At 42.3% G+C, this 20790-nt stretch overlaps 1 protein-coding gene across 1 annotated transcript in view; it reads left to right on the top strand.

Moving 5' to 3' along the window:
* The window catches only part of retreg1 (reticulophagy regulator 1), a 34023-nt gene extending 17417 nt beyond the window's left edge, over positions 1-16606 (top strand). Inside the window, exons 4-9 of the mRNA XM_075482685.1 lie at positions 11596-11713; positions 11989-12073; positions 12223-12345; positions 13899-13969; positions 15285-15408; positions 15490-16606. Of these exons, the coding sequence (XP_075338800.1) occupies positions 11596-11713; positions 11989-12073; positions 12223-12345; positions 13899-13969; positions 15285-15408; positions 15490-16016 (1048 nt within the window). The 3' untranslated portion in view covers positions 16017-16606. The remainder of the gene's footprint in view (positions 1-11595; positions 11714-11988; positions 12074-12222; positions 12346-13898; positions 13970-15284; positions 15409-15489) is intronic.
* The last annotated feature ends 4184 nt before the right edge of the window (positions 16607-20790 follow it).

The following is a 20790-nucleotide window of genomic DNA, read 5'->3' on the forward strand; positions in this document are numbered from 1 at the left end:
TATTCTCTTCATTTTATACATGTCCATCCATATGTTAACAGTTGGGCTCTCCTGTGATAGCCATTTCCTGGTAATATTCTTTTTACGAGCCATTAGCAGGATATTTATGAGGTGCTTATCCCTCAGGTATGTGTCCGAAAAACATAGTCTTAATTTCGAGGGGTATTTCGCATTTGAAGATGTCCCGTAGGGCGTTGTGTATCTCTTCCCAATAGTCCTTCATGACCGGGCAGTCCCAGGAAATATGATAATGGTTTGCATTTTGATTTCCACAGTTCCTCCAGCAGACCGAGGAGTTATTGTCATAGTGCGATTTCTGGGAGGGTGTCACAAAGTACTCCCTCCACTTCTGTGAGCTGGTACACATCCATTGATACCTCCATATTGTTGTCCATTCTTCTTCAGGTATAGTTCTGGAACGCTTTCTCCCTTTTTTACTGTATATGTGCCCGTGTGCAGAACGTAAACAGGTAATAATTGCATCAGAGTCGGGGGTTGTTGTGGTGAGCGCACACAGGAAGAGAAGGAGGGTAAACATATTTACACCTGCCCGCTTCCCAATCAGAAGAGGGGCCGGGAAGGGTTTTGCCACCATTCCTCACGTTGTTTGTCTGGCCGTATATTTAAAGCGCCGTCACTGGGCTCATTAGAGGCTCAGACATCCTGTCCCTTGTGTTGTTTCAGAGATTACTGATTGGGTAAAAAGTGATATCTGCCCAACAGCTGCTCATGTGTGGCTGCTGACTCCTTCCGTGCTGAGACCGTCACCGCATGCTGGTCTGTAATGATGTGGAAACGATGTAGATCATGAAATGTTACATATTCACTGCAGATGAAGGTCTGTAGCTTCCTGAAAGTGTGTGGCAGGAAGGTTGAAAAGGATGGATTTATAAACTCCAATATTCTTCTCAAGTTGAAACCAGAAACTTACATCAGGGGGAGTTTTTAATGCTAACATAAGTTTACAAACTTGAGTTTAAAATAGGGCTGGGCAACGATTAAAATGTTTAATCTAATTAATCACATGATTTCCCTTATTAATCACGATTAATCGCATTTGTACGCAGAATCCCAAAATGAATCCAAAAGTAGTGTATAGCCTTTAGCATTTAGCTTTATTTTAAATGTGCTGCCATATGAATGAAAGTGCCATAACATTTGTTGTGCAAACACACTTTTAACATCAGCATCTTTCTGTAGTTTTTATGTAGAAGCCTCGCTCCACTGTCTGTTCCGTACCCTTCTCCATGTTTGGTGGATCCGCCGATTACTTTCTTTTCCGGTTCCGCAGCAGTGAGCAACAGACTTTTGCAAAATAAAAGCCTGTGAGCAACAGACTTTTACAAAATAAAAGCATGCGAGCAACAGACTTTTACAATAATGAAATAAATAATCAATGATTCCTGTCTTTCTGAACTTTCATATCCATTAAAGGCACAAAAGCCCAACATTTCTTTTTAATTATTTATTTATTTTTTGTAAAAATGAATAAACAAAACCTGCGTTATTGCGGAATAAAATATTTTTTTACACAATTAACGAGTTAACGCGATTATAACGAGTTAACTCGCCCAGCCCTAGTTTAAAATAAGAAAAAATTGTCTTATAAATGTTAATGAGCCAAACGAAATAAGAGGGAAGTAAATTGTAACTTTGCTAATGTCAAAACTAGCTGCTGAGCTATTAAAATGAAACAGTTTGAACGCCTAAAAAGATTTATTTAATTGGGGGAGACGGTCGCCAGGGTCCACCTTCTGTGCAGCAGTATCGCACATTTCAATGATCTCTAACGGAGATAAGTGTGTAGACTACAACAGAAATGGATATTATTTTCCTATCTCCTAGCCTCTGACTGACTTTCTTACATAAATAGTGTATTTCTGAGTGTGTGTGACTCGGCTGGATAGACAATGTGAGCTTCCAGCCACCATGCTCAGCAGTAACACAGATCTTTCTGTCCAGATGTACAAAAGCAAAGACCACGCCATCAACTAATGCAAAAGATGACTGAAAGTGTTAAATGCATGATGTTGGTGAGGAGTAAAGTGTGTGTGTGGGGGGGCTTATCTGGGATCAGCAGCAGCTCCCAGACTTTCAGACCCGAAGGAGAAGAAAAAGGAGGGAGAAGGAAGGCAGATGGTCCAAATCACAGCGATGCTTCTGTTGTTTGATTAAGCAAAAAGAACGCATTACTCATTAAATTCCACCGGCTGCTCGAGTCAGATGCAAGTCAGTAATTCTGCCTCCAGAGTGACTTTGGGGTCTGCAGCAGGTTATTTACCAAAGGCTGTCAGAGCAGGGCTTGTACTTCATCATCTAATTAGAATTCAATTAATTTAGTGCTTGATGAATAGACCAAGTTTTCTCACTGCTGGGAAGCCTGAATGTTCCTCACTGGCACGTTAGCATCTGCTGAATAACTAAATGTCTGTAAATGTACTGTAAAGTGTGGTAAAAGTATTACGGTATCTCCATTTGGTGCTGCTGTCAGTTAGAGAGCCTCGGAGTGGGAGGAGAAAAACAATCGGGACTATTGCTGAGTCATTCGATGCGGGACTACATGCTGATTATACCCAGGCTAGTCTGTCTCATCAGATGTTGACACTCAGGTTCGAAACCGCATACTTCTCCTACTACTCATACTAACTTTTTGAGTTAGTATGCGAGTTTGAGTAAGCGAGAAGTTCCCGGATGCATACTAGATTCTCCTAAATGTTGGGTATGCATCATGAGGTTACTACTCGTACTCAAACTACCCAAGATGCAACGTAACGTGACGTCGCCGATCGTCATTTCCTGTCAAAACGTCAGTTTCAAGCTAGCTACAACGAGGGTAGGTTCACTTCCTGTTTTCAAAACAAAAGCACCAATTGTATGGTAATGGCTTTCCCTATGATAAAAGGCAACGGGTATTTTATTTTGTGAAAATAACCGGAGGGAAGTGCGTTGCTCACTGCGGCTATGCGGCTAAATTTTGCTAAAGTTTACAGAGTTTAGAGCTTAAGAGAAATCAGCTTCAGGCCGGCTGATTTCGGCTCGGGCAGGAGCGAAATGCATTGTGGGTAAACGCTCTGCATACTGTCTGATCGATGAGTATGTAGTATGGAAGTATGTAGTGTGTTTGCCCCCCCCGTTTAACCAAAATATGTTCCAACTCGACACCGTTTCACTGGGGCAACATCTGAGTCAACTTATGTCAGACACATATGTTCTGACACGGCGCCGTGGAGACTCGTGGTCCAAAATGGATACTTCCGGATAAGCTTTCTACCCAACACCATCAAACCTTTACTTGTTGTGTCTGCCTCCAAGATGTCCGCCTTCGTTTGAAGTCCTCCGGCAGGTTAAACCTGCAAAAAACAAACTGTGGGGAAACTTGTTGCAACATCTCGGAAGGCTGCGGCTTCCAGGAGGACCTCTTGTCTTTCGCGGAACAGATAAATGCCTGTCGTGTCCATCCAGCCGTGCGGGCGTGATGACTGTCACATGTTCAGCCCGTCTTATGTTCGGGGAAGCAGGCTCCTGCAGGCGCATGTGTCTGCAAGCGGAGAGGGGAGCGGCGAGCTGACCTTTCATCGTAAGGGTTATGTGAGACAGTTTGGGTCAAGTGCACATGAGACATGCAGCTTCTCGTGCTTATTCCCAGCAGCCCGTCTGATGTGTGATCGTGAGGGAGGGCCGGTGGAAGCGTGGGGGGGGGGGGGGGGGGGGGGGTAAAAAAAGGGGAGAAAAACTGGCATTTAAGTTCCCTCTGCTGACATGTGAATATTATGTCCCAGGCAGGTTATTGTGACGCTTTCTTTTAGCTTTAAAGGTTGTTGCAGTTTTGTTTGTTGGCAGTCAGACAAGTGTAAAGAAAAAAAGGTGAATGTTGTATTTAACAGCTCTGCATGGGGAGGAAATGCGACCTGCAGAAATGACTTCGCTGTGCAGCGTTTCCATTATTAGCTGCTGCCAACAAATGGTGATTTGCACCACTTTGAAGGCCAGACTTTTTTCCTCAGGCGCTGCCAGCAAGGAGGATAAGTCTGGAATGTGGCTAAAAACACCAGGTTAAATCAGATCTCTTTCAGGAATTGCCAGAAATTAACTCGTTAAACAATCGTCTCTTTGTGGTTGACTTTAAATTCTGTTACGTTGAGCTTAAAAAAGGGAAAGAGAAACTTGAAGAATAGCTCACATGTGACTTTGTGATCACAGAAGTAAATAAAGGTAGAATAAATTAGGTATGTCCTTTATTGATAAACCAGTGAAAAACCCTTTAAAACGTAGATTAGAACACTTAGTGTTTTAAAGGCCAAACAAATATGCGTAACTGGGCCCACTTTTGCCAACATTTGATGCCCAGATCTTTTCTCCTAAACATTTTGACCAAATCTTTCACAGATTTGTGGAAGAATTGCCAGAAATGAGCTCGTTAAGCAATCGTCTCTTTGGGATTGATTTTAAATTCTGTTATGTTGAGCTTAAAAAAGGAAAGACAAACTTGAAGAATAGCTAACATGTGACCTTAAGTTGCCAAATTGCTGCTTAGTTGAAACTAACAACAAAGCAACAAGTCCACACTTGATGACAAGTCAAAGTACACTGAGGAGCCTGCCTGCTGCTTTAAAGTAATGACATTTAGACTAATTAGAAGTTGGTGGAGGCTGTTTCCTTTGCCAAAGAAAGCTTCTGATCGGGCCAGTTGCCAGCTAAAGCTGCTGTAGCTACTAACAAGCTAATGGTGGTAATTTGTTGTCAGGTCGTTGCTGGCACACGAGGGAAAGCAACTCGCAGCACAGCAGTGAAAGGTCAGGCAGTGTTCAGGCAGTGTTCGCTTCTCTGAGGTCAAACCTCATCTCACCAGGCTCCAAAGTGTCCGTTTGTGGCTGCTTCACAGAGTTTTGGACCATTCAAAATGGCAGCTTCTGTTGATTTCCTGGTTCTGTGTGTAATTCTTGGTTCCTTCGATGGACTGAAGATTGCTCTTAGATTCTTCAGCCAGGCAGGGACTTCCTTTTAAAAACAGTTCCCGCTCATAGTTCTGTGAAACAAAGCTTAAATGTCTCCCATACTCATGCAAGCAGGAAGCAAAATCAGAGTGATAAATGTTTTAATCTACGTTTTAAAGCGGTTTTTCACTGGTTTATCGATAAAGGACACTGCTAACAGGGAATCATACCTAATTTATTCTATATTTATTTACTTCTGTGATCACAGTGTTTTAACCTTGTAGCACCCAGCATATGAATAATCATTGAAAAAAATAATTTTGGCTCTTCTTGCATCTTTTTGGGTGGGAATAAACCAATATTTTTGGAATTGGGCTATTTTTGATCATTTTAGGCAATGTTGCATATTTGCAACTGTGGGCTTTCCTGATTAATTTTGTCATTCTCTGCAGATCGTTTGGCAAAAAAAAAGTACAGTGAAAGTTCACCAGTAACTGCTGCTACCACAATAAAATGTATATAATAAACCTTTATTGAAAATTCTTAATACAAAGTGCGGAACGCACCCATCATAAACTTTCCATTCAACAACAAATCAAACAGATTTCACAGATCTTTGTTGTGAAAAAATGAAGCACATATAAAATGCATAAAATGTAATGTAAAAAAATATTACACATGAATGTAAATAATGTATGTAAATTTAAAAAAAAATCAAATAATGTAATGTAAATAAAAATACAATGTAAATGAATAATGTGAATAAATAAAAAGCTTGTTGCATATCTGCAACTGTGGGTGCTACAAGGTTAAAGCCCAAACAAATATGCGTAACTGGGCCAACTTTTGCCATAATTTGATGCCCAGATCTTTTCTCCGAAACATTTTGACCAAATCTTTCACAGCCACATCATAAAACTACAAATAAATGTGCTTATAAAGTCCATGCGGTTAGTTCCAGTGGTCTACAGTCGCTGGTTCAGTCGCAGTAATCTGATCTCCATGGTGATTTCCAGGACAGCTGCTAACGCAGGTCATGAAGTTTCTGCCCTCAGCTGGATTTCATTTCAGTGCGTTGTCATTTAATGCGATCGGTTATGTTGACGCTGTTATTGCCCACCGTTACATCGATATTTTTTTTATCAATTTAGGCACGGCATCTTTATTTATACAGCGCATTTCATACCACAGCTAACTCAATGAGCTTTACATAAAGACAAGGAATTTAAAAGAACAGCATAAAGCAGCATAAAAACAAGCAATTTAAAGAGAATAAAAATTAAAACACAGTTAAAAGCAATCAAAGTTCAGGTTATTCTTTGAATGATTTCATATTTATCTGAGCTTTTAACAGTCCTGGTGGAGCTCTGAGGTCAACCGATCAGTTTCTGCTGGAAGTGCCCAGGTCAGAACACAAACCCTGGGGTGACCTTTTTGTTTTTACTTCTTCTTCTCTTTATTTATTACCTGCCGTTAAGCACTTTGGTACACTGTAAGGATTGTCTGTAAAGGGCTGTATAAATAAAATACATTTACATTTACATCTACTTAACCTCTGACTCTTTACAAAAAGGAAAAAATGAAGGAAACTGCTCAGATAACTGGGGCTGAGCGTATCCCAAACTTCACACTCTTTGCTATTTTCTGCACATGACTGTCACATGAGCCACACCTGTGGCTTCATAGCTGTTTTATGTGGAGCGAGCACAAGGGGCTGATAGAGGAGCTTAAAGGGGAGATGACGCCTGGGAACCCCCACGCCGGGGGAGAAGTTTCACTCCCCACCAGGTGGAACCAGAATTCCCAGCAGGGCCACAACATGGAAAACTCTCTCACATCCCTATTCCCATCTCACACCTGTCGGATCTGTCGTCTCGCTGGCGTTTTTACGGGCGTCTCATTTTAGATGATGACACTCGTATTAGGCCGGCCTTTTACACGGGCTAATTGAATCAGTGACCCTGAAAGTCCAAATAGATGTTTATATTTTAACCAAAAAGCAGGGTCTGTGTGTGTGTGTGATTCAGAGCAGGGGCGTTGCCGGGCATACAGCTGTACGGGGGCCCAGGCCCCCAGCCAGAACCCCACCACCACCAGCAGCCTGACTGTATACAGAAAATGAGCCTGTACTAGATGTATAAGAACATTTATTCTAATTTGCATTTGTAGCTCATCAAACAAAATCAAGTAAGCCTTTAAAAAGAGGAAATATTACTATAGCGGCCCATCGCTCCAGGTTGGCATCTGTCTCTGAGTGTGTGACCCTGTGCATGTGTGTGTCAACAGGTGCCAACCTGGATGGGTTAAAAGCGGAGGACAAATTTCGTGTGTATGCATGTATGCATGACCAATAAATCGGATCTTAATCTTAAAAGACACAGTATGCTCAGGGTTACAATTTTCAACAGATCAACAGATACAAATTAATGAACAATATTTCAGTCCAGGTACTGTTTTAATCTTACTGTACAACAGTCAATAAATATGTCTACAAGAGGGAATATTGTAAAATAAAAAGTCAGAATCTTAAATTCTCCCTGATATGGTCTGATAAATTATTCCCCTGATTGAGCAGCCTTTTAAACCAGCCTACCCACATTTTACCCATTTATAATGCCTAAGATAGTGTAGCCTCAGACCCGGCGGCAGAGACAAGCTATTGGACGGGCATTTAAATCAGTAGGGGGGGGGGGGCCCTAGCGGGGGGTCTGGGGGTACTCCCCCAGAAAATTTGGTATTTGTTAGATGCAATTTTCTGCATTTTAACCGAATTGTGGGCCCCGTTTCAGCCCAATAAGGAACTGTCCTTTTGTTACTAAATACGTGACGATTCCATTATTTGAAGGGACGGTTGGCAACTCGTTTAGGCAGCTCTGGCAAACACATCACGCTTCCTTTAAAGTAGGCATTCGGAGACATCTCGAATAGCCTGCACAGTTTAATCCACTCTGTATAATCATCGGTGCATAAATTGAACGCAAAGCCCAGATCACGTTTGCCCCTTTCTAGACGCCATTAATACTAATACACACAAGGAGCAAACAGGAGCGCAACAACAACAGCAACGCCCACGCACGGCCACAGTGAATTTAGACTGGGGTTGAGCCGACATCAGAACGCATTTGAACATGTAGTTCAGGGTCGGACTGGGAAAAAAAAATCGGCCCTGGCAATTTTCCCCGGGACCAGCCCCCCCCCTCAGTATTAATTAGTATCTCCAATCTAATTAAATAAAAATAAAAAACGAGCACAGACCGCTCAGTCAATGGCATGTACCCATAGAAAAAATACACACCCAACACACAACCTGACTATCGGCTAACAACCATGATCAGTAACCCACACAAACCCAGACACATAATGGCTCGGCGGCCAGCAATAGGATAAACCAATGAAGTGAATCAATCCTGTGAAAGAATGAAAACAAGTGAATGAAACCTGCACTCACCCATTATTAAGTTAACTCTGCCAGCCCCATACTCTTGCCCCTGCTCAGCCAACTCCTTGACGTCGGGTATGGTTGCTAACGTTACGGCGGCTAGCATTAGCAACGAGGCTGCTAGGCATGCTACATCGGTAAGCATTAGGCTACTGAAGAAAGCTAGTCTTTTTAGCTACGTTATATTATCATCTTTCTTCTCGGCTATAGCCTTTGTTTACGGCCACTGGCCCTAACCTGACGCGTTAGCTTAGCTGTCAAATCACCGGAAGCTTTCACCGGAAGTACTGGCGCACACACAAAAGCTCTCTCCAGACATATCATTCTTTCATTCCGCCCAGATGAAATTTAATGCCACTCTTCGAAAATCAGAGAAATTTAAGACATTTTAAGACCTTAAAAAACGTGTTTTTTATTTAAGACTTTTAGATCGTGTCCCCTCAGTGTTTGAGGCAATCTCCGGTCAAACGTCAAAGTGAACCCAGGGGGAGCACACCGGCGTGGATGGGGGGGCAATGCCCGCGAGTGCCCCCCCCGTGGCGCCGGGGCTGTGTAGCCTCTTCAGATCTAGGCTAAAAACCTACTTATTTAGGATGGCTTTTAATACCCAGTAGTATGATGACACTTTTATCTTATTTTATCTTATTCGATTTTGTTATATTTTATTGCTTTCACTGTTCTTTTATTGTTTTTATTTGTTTTTACTTCTTCTTCTCTTTATTTATTACCTGCTGTAAAGCACTTTGGCTACACCGTAAGGATCGTCTGTAAAGGGCTGTATAGATAAAGTACATTTACTTTAGTGAGTGAGAAACTAAGTGAATCCCTGATCCAGCAGCTGGTAGCAGCAGTGAGTGAGAAACTAAGTGAACCCCTGATCCAGCAGCTGGTAGCAGCAGTGAGTGAGAAACTAAGTGAACCCCGGATCCAGCAGCTGGTAGCAGCAGTGAGTTAGAAACTAAGTGAACCCCTGATCCAGCAGCTGGTAGCAGCAGTGAGTGAGAAACTAAGTGAACCCCTGATCCAGCAGCTGGTAGCAGCGGTGAGTGAGAAACTAAGTGAACCCCTGATCCAGCAGCTGGTAGCAGCAGTGAGAAACTAAGTGAACCCCTGATCCAGCAGCTGGTAGCAGCGGTGAGTGAGAAACTAAGTGAACCCCTGATCCAGCAGCTGGTAGCAGCAGTGAGTGAGAAACTAAGTGAACCCCTGATCCAGCAGCTGGTAGCAGCGGTGAGTGAGAAACTAAGTGAACCCCTGATCCAGCAGCTGGTAGCAGCAGTGAGTGAGAAACTAAGTGAACCCCTGATCCAGCAGCTGGTAGCAGCAATGTGTGAGAAACTAAGTGAACCCCTGATCCAGCAGCTGCTAGCAGCGGTGAGTGAGAAACTAAGTGAACCCCTGATCCAGCAGCTGGTAGCAGCAATGTGTGAGAAACTAAGTGAACCCCTGATCCAGCAGCTGGTAGCAGCAGTGAGTGAGAAACTAAGTGAATCCCTGATCCAGCAGCTGGTAGCAGCAGTGAGTGAGAAACTAAGTGAACCCCTGATCCAGCAGCTGGTAGCAGCAGTGAGTGAGAAACTAAGTGAACCCCGGATCCAGCAGCTGGTAGCAGCAGTAAGTTAGAAACTAAGTGAACCCCTGATCCAGCAGCTGGTAGCAGCAGTGAGTGAGAAACTAAGTGAACCCCTGATCCAGCAGCTGGTAGCAGCGGTGAGTGAGAAACTAAGTGAACCCCTGATCCAGCAGCTGGTAGCAGCAGTGAGAAACTAAGTGAACCCCTGATCCAGCAGCTGGTAGCAGCGGTGAGTGAGAAACTAAGTGAACCCCTGATCCAGCAGCTGGTAGCAGCAGTGAGTGAGAAACTAAGTGAACCCCTGATCCAGCAGCTGGTAGCAGCGGTGAGTGAGAAACTAAGTGAACCCCTGATCCAGCAGCTGGTAGCAGCAGTGAGTGAGAAACTAAGTGAACCCCTGATCCAGCAGCTGGTAGCAGCAATGTGTGAGAAACTAAGTGAACCCCTGATCCAGCAGCTGCTAGCAGCGGTGAGTGAGAAACTAAGTGAACCCCTGATCCAGCAGCTGGTAGCAGCAATGTGTGAGAAACTAAGTGAACCCCTGATCCAGCAGCTGGTAGCAGCAGTGAGTGAGAAACTAAGTGAACCCCTGATCCAGCAGCTGGTAGCAGCAGTGTGTGAGAAACTAAGTGAACCCCTGATCCAGCAGCTGGTAGCAGCGGTGAGTGAGAAACTAAGTGAACCCCTGATCCAGCCCTCCACCACCGTGCTTGACAGCTGGTGTGAGGTGTTTGTGCTGATATGCTGTGTTTGGTTTCCTCCAGACGTGCTGCTGTGCATTATGAGCAAACATCTCCACTTCGGTCTGCTCTGTCCAAAGGACATTGTTCCAGAAGTCTTGTGGTTTGTTCAGATGCAGCTTTGCAAACCTAAGCTGTGCTGCCATGTTCTTTTTAGAGAGAAGAGGCTTTCTCCTGCAGCCCTTCCACACAAGCCATACCTGTTCAGTCTGTTTCTAACTGTGCTGTCATGACCTTTAACCTTTAACATGCTGACTGAGGCCTGCAGAGTCTGAGATGTCACCAGAAATATATGGAGAGTTGGTGGTATTGTCTTTAGAAATGAACGCTACACATGCACATAATGCAACGTAGAGGTGACAGATAGTTGCATTGTGTGTGTGTGTGTGGGGGGGGGGGGGGGGGGGGGGCAGATGTGACAGCAGGATATGTGCTGTCTGATTCAACACCCAGTTGAAGTATTTTCTGCCGGCATCTCAACATCAGTGAACTGCTTCACCTCCTCAGCCGTGTTCATTATTTACATTAGAGGATCTGTTCGGTCTGAGTTCGCCCCCTGCTGGAGTCTTTGGGTCACAGGCGTAGCTCTCCGTCAAGTGTGATGTAAATCATTTCAAAACCGTGATGTTTCAGAGGAATGTCAGACCGGCTTTCAGTCTCTCCAACACACTTCCTGCCATGATGTAACATATGTTACCGTCTTATTTCTGGGTTGTTCCCGGAAACAATTTCATTCACCTTCCATGGAGTTTGTTTAACATCAGCACAAACTCATCATTCACATGTTCAAATATTGACTTTTAAACAGGTATACAAACACCACGAGCATGCGGTGTGAGAGATCCTCGTGCTTTGACAGTTCCCTCTGTAGAGATGTCTTTAGTCTGTTCTGCCTGTGTGTGTCTGCAGTTGGGAGATCATCGACTCGGGTCAGGACGGCCGGTCTGCGGCTGGACCTCAGCTCAGCGACTCCCTCAGGCTCTTCCTCCAGGAGACGTCAGCTTTCAAACAACAAAACCCAGGAAAGGTGAGCCGAGACGCCACGCCGCTCCACACTTATTTTTAGATTAAACTGATTAAATTCTAGTTAATTAATCAACTTTGACAAACGTGGAATAAACTGTGAGTTAATCAGCTCTTTGTTCCTGTTATTGAGAAACAAAATGACGCGACGCTTACTGACGTGTGATTGGTCGATGGATTTATTCCATCAGGAAGTGCACGACGTATTCTGGACAGAAAAGATCAACAAAAGAGAACAACCCGTAACTGACACGGCTGTAATGTTTCCTTCTGCTGTAGTTTTGCCTGCTGGTTTGCAGCTTGTGCACCTTCTTTGCCGTCTTAGGACGCTACATTCCAGGGATCGTTATCTCCTATATTCTAGGTGAGTCCACGTCGAATTAGCACTTTAACAACCGGAACAGAAAAACCTTGTTTTGTTGTGTCTGTTCGTGACTACCGTGACGGGTTTTAGTGTCTGATGTGTTAAAAGCTTTTCTGTGGACATGTATTAGCTGTCTCTTGTTTCTGAAGTGCTGGGCGTCTTCCTGTGGCCTCTGATTTCACATCATGATGTCGCTTTGTGGCTGGAGCCAGTTCTGCAGAAACTGGACTTCGGCATTGGGAAGTTTTTCCAAAAAATCAAAGAGAATCACGGTAAAAATGATAATAATAATAATAATATTACATTTTATTTTAACAGTAAACTGTATGTTTCCTTCTTCATCTAACAATCTGCATGTGTGAATGAGCAGCTGCTTGCGTCACATTCAGCAACTCTGAATGAATGTGGTTGCATCCATGTAGGAACGCAACAAGGGCTGTGCACCGATTAAAATGTTTAATCTAATTAATCACATGATTTCCCTGATTAATCACGATTAATCTCATTTGTACGCAAAATCCAAAAATGAATCCAAAAGTAGCGTATAGCTTTTAGCATTTAGTTTTATTTTAAATGTGCTGCCATATGAATGAAAGTGCCATAACATTTGTTGTGCAAACACACTTTTAACATCAGCATCTTTCTGTAGTTTTTATGTAGAAGCCTCGCTCCACTGTCTGTTTCCTTGAATGACTTGCTGCTATCAGTTGTGTGTTTTGCCTTTAAGTGATATTTTAGACTGGAACTACTACGCTGAGAAGCCAATTCAACTTGGCAGACTTTACAGATGACTTTGGTTCTGTCGACTCCGCCGTCTGGAAGAACTTTAACATGAAAATGGCCGAGTAAAAGTTCCGTACCCTTCTCCATGTTTGGTGGATCCGTCGATTACTTTCTTTTCCTGTTCCACAGCAGACAGCAACAGACTTTTACAAAATAAAAGCCTGTGAGCAACAGACTTTTACAAAATAAAAGCCTGTGAGCAACAGACTTTTACAATAATACGGACCTGTGCTGCGTGTCGTTCCCCCTCTCTCTGCCCCCTGCTTCCTGTCTCTCTGAACTTTCCTACCCATTAAAGGCACAAAAGCCCCCCCTCAAAAACTTTTTTTTTTTTTAAATTTTAATTAAAAATAAATAAACAAATAAAATCTGCGTTAATGCGCGATAAAATATTTATCGGCGTTAAATAATTAACGAGTTAACGCGATAATAACGGTTTAACTGGCCCAGCCCTAAAGGCAACATATTAGCATGGAAAGTTTTTACGTATTGGGCCTTTCAGGCAGTGGCGCAGGTTCGGTTTCATTCTGATCCCCTTTATTTATTTACCGTCAGAATTACACTAAAGGCAAAAATAAATATATCTTTAATAAAGCTGGTTGAATTGAGTGAGCTGCTCGCCATTTTGAGATGAACTGGCATCTTGATGAGACTATGGCACAGTGAAAGGGTCAAAATTAAGACACTGCTGAGCTCTGCTTTTATTTAACTGAGGTGTCAGTCAATTGTTGAGGGTTTGACATTGAAATCTTCTGCTTTTGGTGTTGTTTGAGCCCCCCGGAAGGTTAAACTTTACTTTTTATGACCAAAGTTTGTGGCTGTTTTCTGTTTACTCCAATCTTGACCTTGTTTTGACACTATTTTTAAATCCCAGCCACGACTTGGGGTCAGTTAATAGATTTCGGTGTACGTAAAAAAAAAACACGGACTCCTAATTTAACCCTAATGTTGGTTTTTAATTGGGCTGTAAACAATCTACAGCTTCAATCTAATATTGTAGCAGGAAACTGGACCAGTCTGACCCTTGTTTCCGTGCTTTCAGAGAAGAGGCTCCTTCAGGCTCAGACTGAGAAAGAGGGCATTGAGTCGGACCTCTCCTCGATGTTTCCCAAGGTTTGTAATTCATCCTCTCCTCCCAATCGAATTATTTCTGTGACTGACATGACATGGGTCCAGTTGAAGCTAATGAAATTTACCACTCATGACGCTCATCAGCGTAGATGCGTGTGCCAAACTTCTCTGCTTTTTCTTGGCATAAATGAAGTTGATAATTTGCACGCAGGTTAGTGAACTTATGCCAGGCAGTGAAATTTGTTTTTATTTCAGTCAAACACGAACTTTTAGGCTGAAAAATGTCATCGAATAGACCAGCTGTGGCCAGCTGTTGTATCAGGTGGTGCTCAGCATGGTTGGGAGGATCATACTGCACATTCAGCATTAACCACCACAGGGTTTCTGTGGCTATAGCTTCTGTAATAATTCATTTATTTATTAATTGATTAATTTAATTTATTTATTCATTCAGATGTAAATGTATTCATTTATGCTGTAATTTTTCATATTTTCATTAATTAATTTGTTAATTTATTAATTCATTCATTCATTAAAAAGTTGCTTTTGTCAATCTTTTTTCATTTACTGAAAATATTTTGATCTTTTGTGTGAATTTATCATAGATAACTAAATTTAAAGAGAAGCAATTATTAACTATTTTAGATAGATGGATGGATAGATGGATAGATAGATAGATAGATAGATGGATGGATAGATAGATAGATAGATGGATGGATGGATGGATAGATAGATAGATGGATAGATGGATGGATGGATGGATGGATGGATGGATAGATAGATAGATGGATAGATGGATGGATGGATGGGTGGATGGATAGATGGATGGGTGGATGGGTGGATGGATGGGTGGATGGATAGATAGATGGATAGATGGATAGATGGGTGGATGGATGGGTGGATGGATAGATGGATGGATGGATAGATGGATAGATAGATGGATGGGTGGATGGATAGATGGATAGATGGATGGATAGATAGATGGATAGATGGATAGATGGGTGGATGGATGGGTGGATGGATAGATGGATGGATGGATAGATGGATAGATAGATGGATGGGTGGATGGATAGATGGATAGATGGATGGATAGATGGATGGATAGATGGATGGATGGATGGGTGGATGGATAGATAGATAGATGGATGGATGGGTGGATGGATAGATGGATGGATGGATAGATAGATAGATAGATAGATAGATAGATAGATAGATAGATATGAATAAATAAACTATGGCTATTTCCATTAAAATGTCATCATTTCTGTTGTCTTCTCTCTGATTAATTGTCTTTTTATCGGGACTTTAATGGTGCCGCTCTGTAAACCTGACTCCTGCTCGTGTTGGCCTCCATCAGCTCGACTCCACAGCGTGTAAAGAAATGTCTGTGTCGGACACCGAGGTGTCTGACCTGACGTGGACGGACAACGGCACATTCAACCTGTCAGAGGGACACACTCCGCAGACGGAGAATTCAGAGGGTACGACTCTCAGCCTCCTCCATTTCCTGTAAATAGTTTCTGTGTGCCCGTTGTTTACGGAACTGCTGTTTCACCTCACAGACCTCGACAAAGAAGAGGCATTCACCGGCGGCCTCCTGGAATTCCCTTCCCTTGATAACGGCACAACGACCAACGGCGATGACGACGACGACCTCAGCCTCGGCATTCCCTCGCCTCCACCTCAGCGCCAGCAGCCAGCCAAACTAAAGCAGACAACGCCTCTTCCTCACAGGGATCAATCCTCCGATAGCGCCCTGGAATTGGTCAACCAGATGGCCGGCGACGTCATCACAGCCGCAGTCACAGCCGCCATCCAGGAGAGGATAGAAGCGGCGGTCGGCTTCATGGCTCTGAGCGAAGCCCCCGAGCGGTCAAGACTCCAAGAGTCAACCCGGCTTCTGGAGCTGGCCGAGGAGTCGGACAGCGAGGTGGAGGACTTTGAGCTGTTGGACCAGTCGGAGTTGGAGCAACTGGAAGGAGAGCTGGGTCTGGGAGAGGGGAAGGCAAAGACCAAAGAGGACGAGCAGGTCAAGACCGACAAGCCGGCCTCCTCTGGATTCCTCTCCAAACTCCTCAGTCGCCACTGATGGATGACGAGTTGTGTGGGGGAGGGTTGGGCATCATAGAGGACATGTGGAGGGGAGACGGGCCTGTGTTGGTCACAGATGTGAGAAAATGTTTCCATTTATCTTTGTCTGGTAGCGCTACCATTTTCACAAATTTTCCTGTCAGTCACAATCCAACTCGCCAGATGCTGAGATCACACTGCACCATATGAACCTGATAACGGCCTGACCCGGAGGACGAGGTGTTCAGGCTGCGCATAGAGTCCCATGTACAGTGTGTGGAGAACCTGAGGCACACTATAACCACTTTGATATTACAGCAGAGGTGGGTAAAGCAGCCAAAAATTGTACTCAAGTAAAAGTACTGTTACTTCAGAATAATATGACTCAAGTAAAAGTAAAAAGTAGTCATCCAAATAATTACTTGAGTAAGAGTAAAAAAGTGCTCGGTGAAAAAACTACTCAAGTACTGAGTAACTGTTGAGTAACGTCTGATTTATTTGTTAACACAAGCATTCAATCAGACAGACAAAAATACTAAATAATCATCTTTAGGCAAATTAGAGTTCATCCAATTGATAAAATAAATTAAAATGAATTAATTAATTACAAAATAGCCTAAATTAAAATAATCCAGGTAAATTTAAGAACTTCAATAAAAAATAAAAGAGACTTAGGAAATGTTTAAAACATATGTAACCCATATGTAACCTAAAAAACAAACATTCACCTATCCATGGGGGGAAAAACGAGTTTAGGAAACTTAGCGCTACATGTTTCCTCAAGTTAGATGTTGAGTTTCAGCTGAAATGTGCGTTTGTTTTGGTTGCCACAGAAGACACATAATGTAGCTGCTGTTTCTCACTCTTTGTAAGGTAAACATGCTTTCAGTATGAGGCCTCGTCTGCGTCTTCATTTCCCACCGTTGGTTCTGACATTTTTCATCTGTTTCTTTGTTTGTTTGCTACGACTGCTAATGCTAAAGCTAACCCGTCCCGCCGCTGAGATCGAGTACGGTCACGTGACCAGACTGCACGGCTGCGTCTGATTGGTGGAACACAGTCAGGTGGTAGAGTCTTTGGTGGAAGTCTCTCTCTCTGTCAGAATAAAACATTAAAATGAGGCGTACGCGGGGGGATAAAAATAATGAGGCGTAGAATACCAAAGAGGTAAGAAGAAAAGTAACCAGCTCATTGTAGCCTAATGTAGCGGAGTAAGAGGACAGCTTCTGCTGCACACATCTACTCAAGGAAAAGTAAAAAGTATAGGGATTTAAAACTACTCCTAGAAGTATAATTATTCCAAAAACTTACTCGAGTAAATGTAACTCGTTACTACCCACCTCTGTATTACAGCCAGTGAAAAGTACGAAAAATAGTTAACTTTCAAATAAATGATTAAGTCCCAAAGAAGTGATGTCATAGTTCGGCCCCCTTTAACCTTATTTACATGCTTAGAAGTTGTTTTAATATGTTAGAAGGCATATTAACGGCTAAACTAGCTTTCTGTGCTTCGGTTGAGGGTTTCCGCTCTGAATCTCCGAAGCAGCGCCTCCATCCTCACAAAGGCAAAATGAGTTCCACGTAAACTGATCTCAGGAACCGACCCCAACCGCTCGGAGGGTGGAGGTCTGCAGGTGATTCGTTAGCAAAAAACGTGATGGAGGAGGCCGCAGAAGCGAGAACGACGTGAGGAGCTGTAGATCTTAGCCAGACGAGCAAGAAACGGGAGTCCTGAGCCGGTCGAGAGGCCAGCTGACACAGCCGAGAGCTGCGGGGATAGTTGGTGGATAAATGAACCAACACTGGTGTAATTACCTTGAAACGTTCAGGAACTATTTAGTTCCTATTTATGTTCAGAGATTTGTGAATGTTTAGCACAAATTTGCACGCAGCCCAGTTTAAGCCTGCCTGATAACTGAGGCTTACACTGTTCAAAGTCTCATGAGCTTAAAAGAAGCTTCGAATTCAGATTTCTTCAAATTTGCCCATCCCACACAAACATTTTTAAGGTTGGTTAATTAGTCTGATGTGACTGCATTAAAACAATTTAAGAGAGTCCAGAAAAATGAGGTTTTAATACAGCGTGAATCATGACTTTTTATGCCAAAAGCAGCCCTCGTGCAACAGCAGCAGCCGTTATAAGAGAAAAGTATCGTGTGGTCTGATCCCAGCATGGTAAGCTCTTGATTTGAATCAGTTGCTACGGTTACGTTTTGGCTTTTTAAAGCACCGAGATCATGTTTAACGAGTGATATGTAATATTTTAACATTTATGAGCATCAGATAAACACCTCGTGAATTATTTATGGCATACTTTGATGTGACGTTCTGGAAGCAAATGAAGATGCGTCGGTGTTTTTGAACAACTTTTACATTTAAAATGCATCTTACAACGTTGTGAGCGTGATTAATGATGATTATCAACAACATGCAGCACACGGCATCTTGTTTAACTGCTTATTCCCTTAAACTAACTTCAATTCTTTTTCTTTTTGTTCAGACGTCGTTGCAGTTTTTGAAAAGAAATACATTAGGTAATAAATCAATACAACACAAAATTTGCGACTCATAGTTGATTTAATATGAACGTTTTTACAGTAAAGATAGTTACCTGCAGCTACGTTAGTGTTGCTAACACTTAATTATTATGTGTTGCTTATAAATGATCAAATTGGAGTAACGTGACACATACAAAATGCTGAAAACTTAACAATTTCATATAGACAAGTGCAAATATTACACAAAAAGAGCTGAAATCCAAGCCTGAATGTATACTTTTATTGCTTTATGTAGATCAATATTACTCCAGCAGTGGATGTAGAAAACGTTTGTGGGTAAAACTTCCTGTCTCAAATTACTGATACATGCTACAACTGAGTGGATTTAGTCTGAAACTCTCCAACCACCGCTGTGACATCACAAACAGCCGACATGTTCATTCTTAAAACTGTAAAACCCCAAATTCCACAGCCAGTGATTGGATGACAATCACCTCACATTGAATGCTTTAAACACTAAAAATATTCTATGCTTGGATTTTTGAAGGAAGGAAACTTTTATATGTTTTTCATTTTCCTTTTATATATATATACACATCTTATTTTTGTCATTTTTGACACATTTATTTAGTTTTATTTTATTGACACATGCAGCCAGTTTCTAAATGATATGCATGGAAATCTGCCTTTTAAGACATTTAAACATCTAAGTTTACTTCCAGTGCTTCCAGCCTGTGGGTTTCCAGTGTTTTAATGCGCATAATCAGATCGTCCCCCAACACAGTCCGTATGGTTTCAGGCACGCTTTAGTCGAGCTATGGCTCGTTTGACCTGGTCCTTGCCCCAGTGTACATGCACTTTGGTGACCAAAGTATGTTTGACACCGGACACACCAGACGTTCTGCATACTTTCTCTGTCGAAGCTCATCAGACATGCACAGACGGTGTCTTTAAGTTACTTGAATGAGGATTTTTGTCAAATCGGGATTTTATTAGAGCAGAGCGACAGTCTGGAAATAGTGACAGCGACATGTTTCTGACCCCTTCAGCCGTGTGACAAACGAAATATAAAAATGTGCGAGTGAGAGCAGCTGTGTGGGGAATTCTGGTGGATTAATGTACACCTACACTGGATTCTGGAGGATGTGCAGAGCATTTAGGCCTGTTTGTGTCGAGTTATGCTAACAGAATGCGTTTTAGAACACAATAAATAGTTACGGATGAAATGCAGTAAAAACCAAATAAATTCACATGATTTATGTCAGGAAAATTCATAAAAATAAGAGTTTCCTGATATAATTTAGCTGATCTTTATTTTACTTCTTTTAGTTCCAGCTCTACGTGTTTAGGAGGACATGTTAGAAAAGTTTCACATCCAGTACCAAAGCAAATTTTTGTATCGGTTTGGTTTCCATCTGAGTATCAAACAGTTGTTTATCAGCAAGGCAATTGATAAAAATCCAAATTTAAAGCAGCATTTAACCATTTTTGACCACTAGATGGCAGAAAGGTCCCAAAGTAAATACAAAGCAGTGACCTTTGAGCTCATCGCAGAGCCGCATATACGACTTTACAGTCAACACGGAGGTCCTTGGAGAGACTTTTTATGTAGTTTAGACCATCATGTGGATACTGCCACACCTCCGATAGTTCAGTTCAGGCTGCTTGTGTTTCCTTGAAACAGGTTTCCAGTTCTGGTAAATACTGTTCAAACAGAGGAGTGTTGACAGATGCACTCCAGCTGTTCTCAGTAACAGATTCCTGAATCCTGAATTAAACAGTTTGATTGCACAACAGTAGTTGTACAGCTGATTAGAGCTAAAAGTAACCTCAAAAGCTGACGTTTATTGATCCTTTTAGGATCCAAAAAATACCCATATTCATTCAAAACGTTGTTTAATCGCACTGGAAGTGAAATGATTTGGCATTGTGTATGTTCAATTTGCTCCTTCATTTTTCTTTAGCAATGCACATCTGTAAGGATGTCAAACATCTGCTGTGGATCCACCAAACGCACATTGTTTTGTGTTTTTTTCTTTCCTCAAAGTGCTTTTCACATGAATAGACCTTGTTTTTAAACATACAGACACACAGCAATGTATAAAGTATTGAATTAATCATGTTATGCCTTATATCTTGATAAGATTACATATGTTTGGCAGTGCCTAAAAGGACTGTGTAGTGCCTGCAAATCCCCAAACCACATTAACAAAATGTAATTTTACGTAATTTAACACAAAAAATGTCAATAAAATGTTGTAAAGCAGTCTGTCACATCATTTATTTGACCATGGT

This window comes from Odontesthes bonariensis, chromosome 14, assembly GCF_027942865.1.
Source record: "Odontesthes bonariensis isolate fOdoBon6 chromosome 14, fOdoBon6.hap1, whole genome shotgun sequence".
In the NCBI taxonomy this organism is placed as follows: Eukaryota; Metazoa; Chordata; class Actinopteri; order Atheriniformes; family Atherinopsidae; genus Odontesthes; species Odontesthes bonariensis.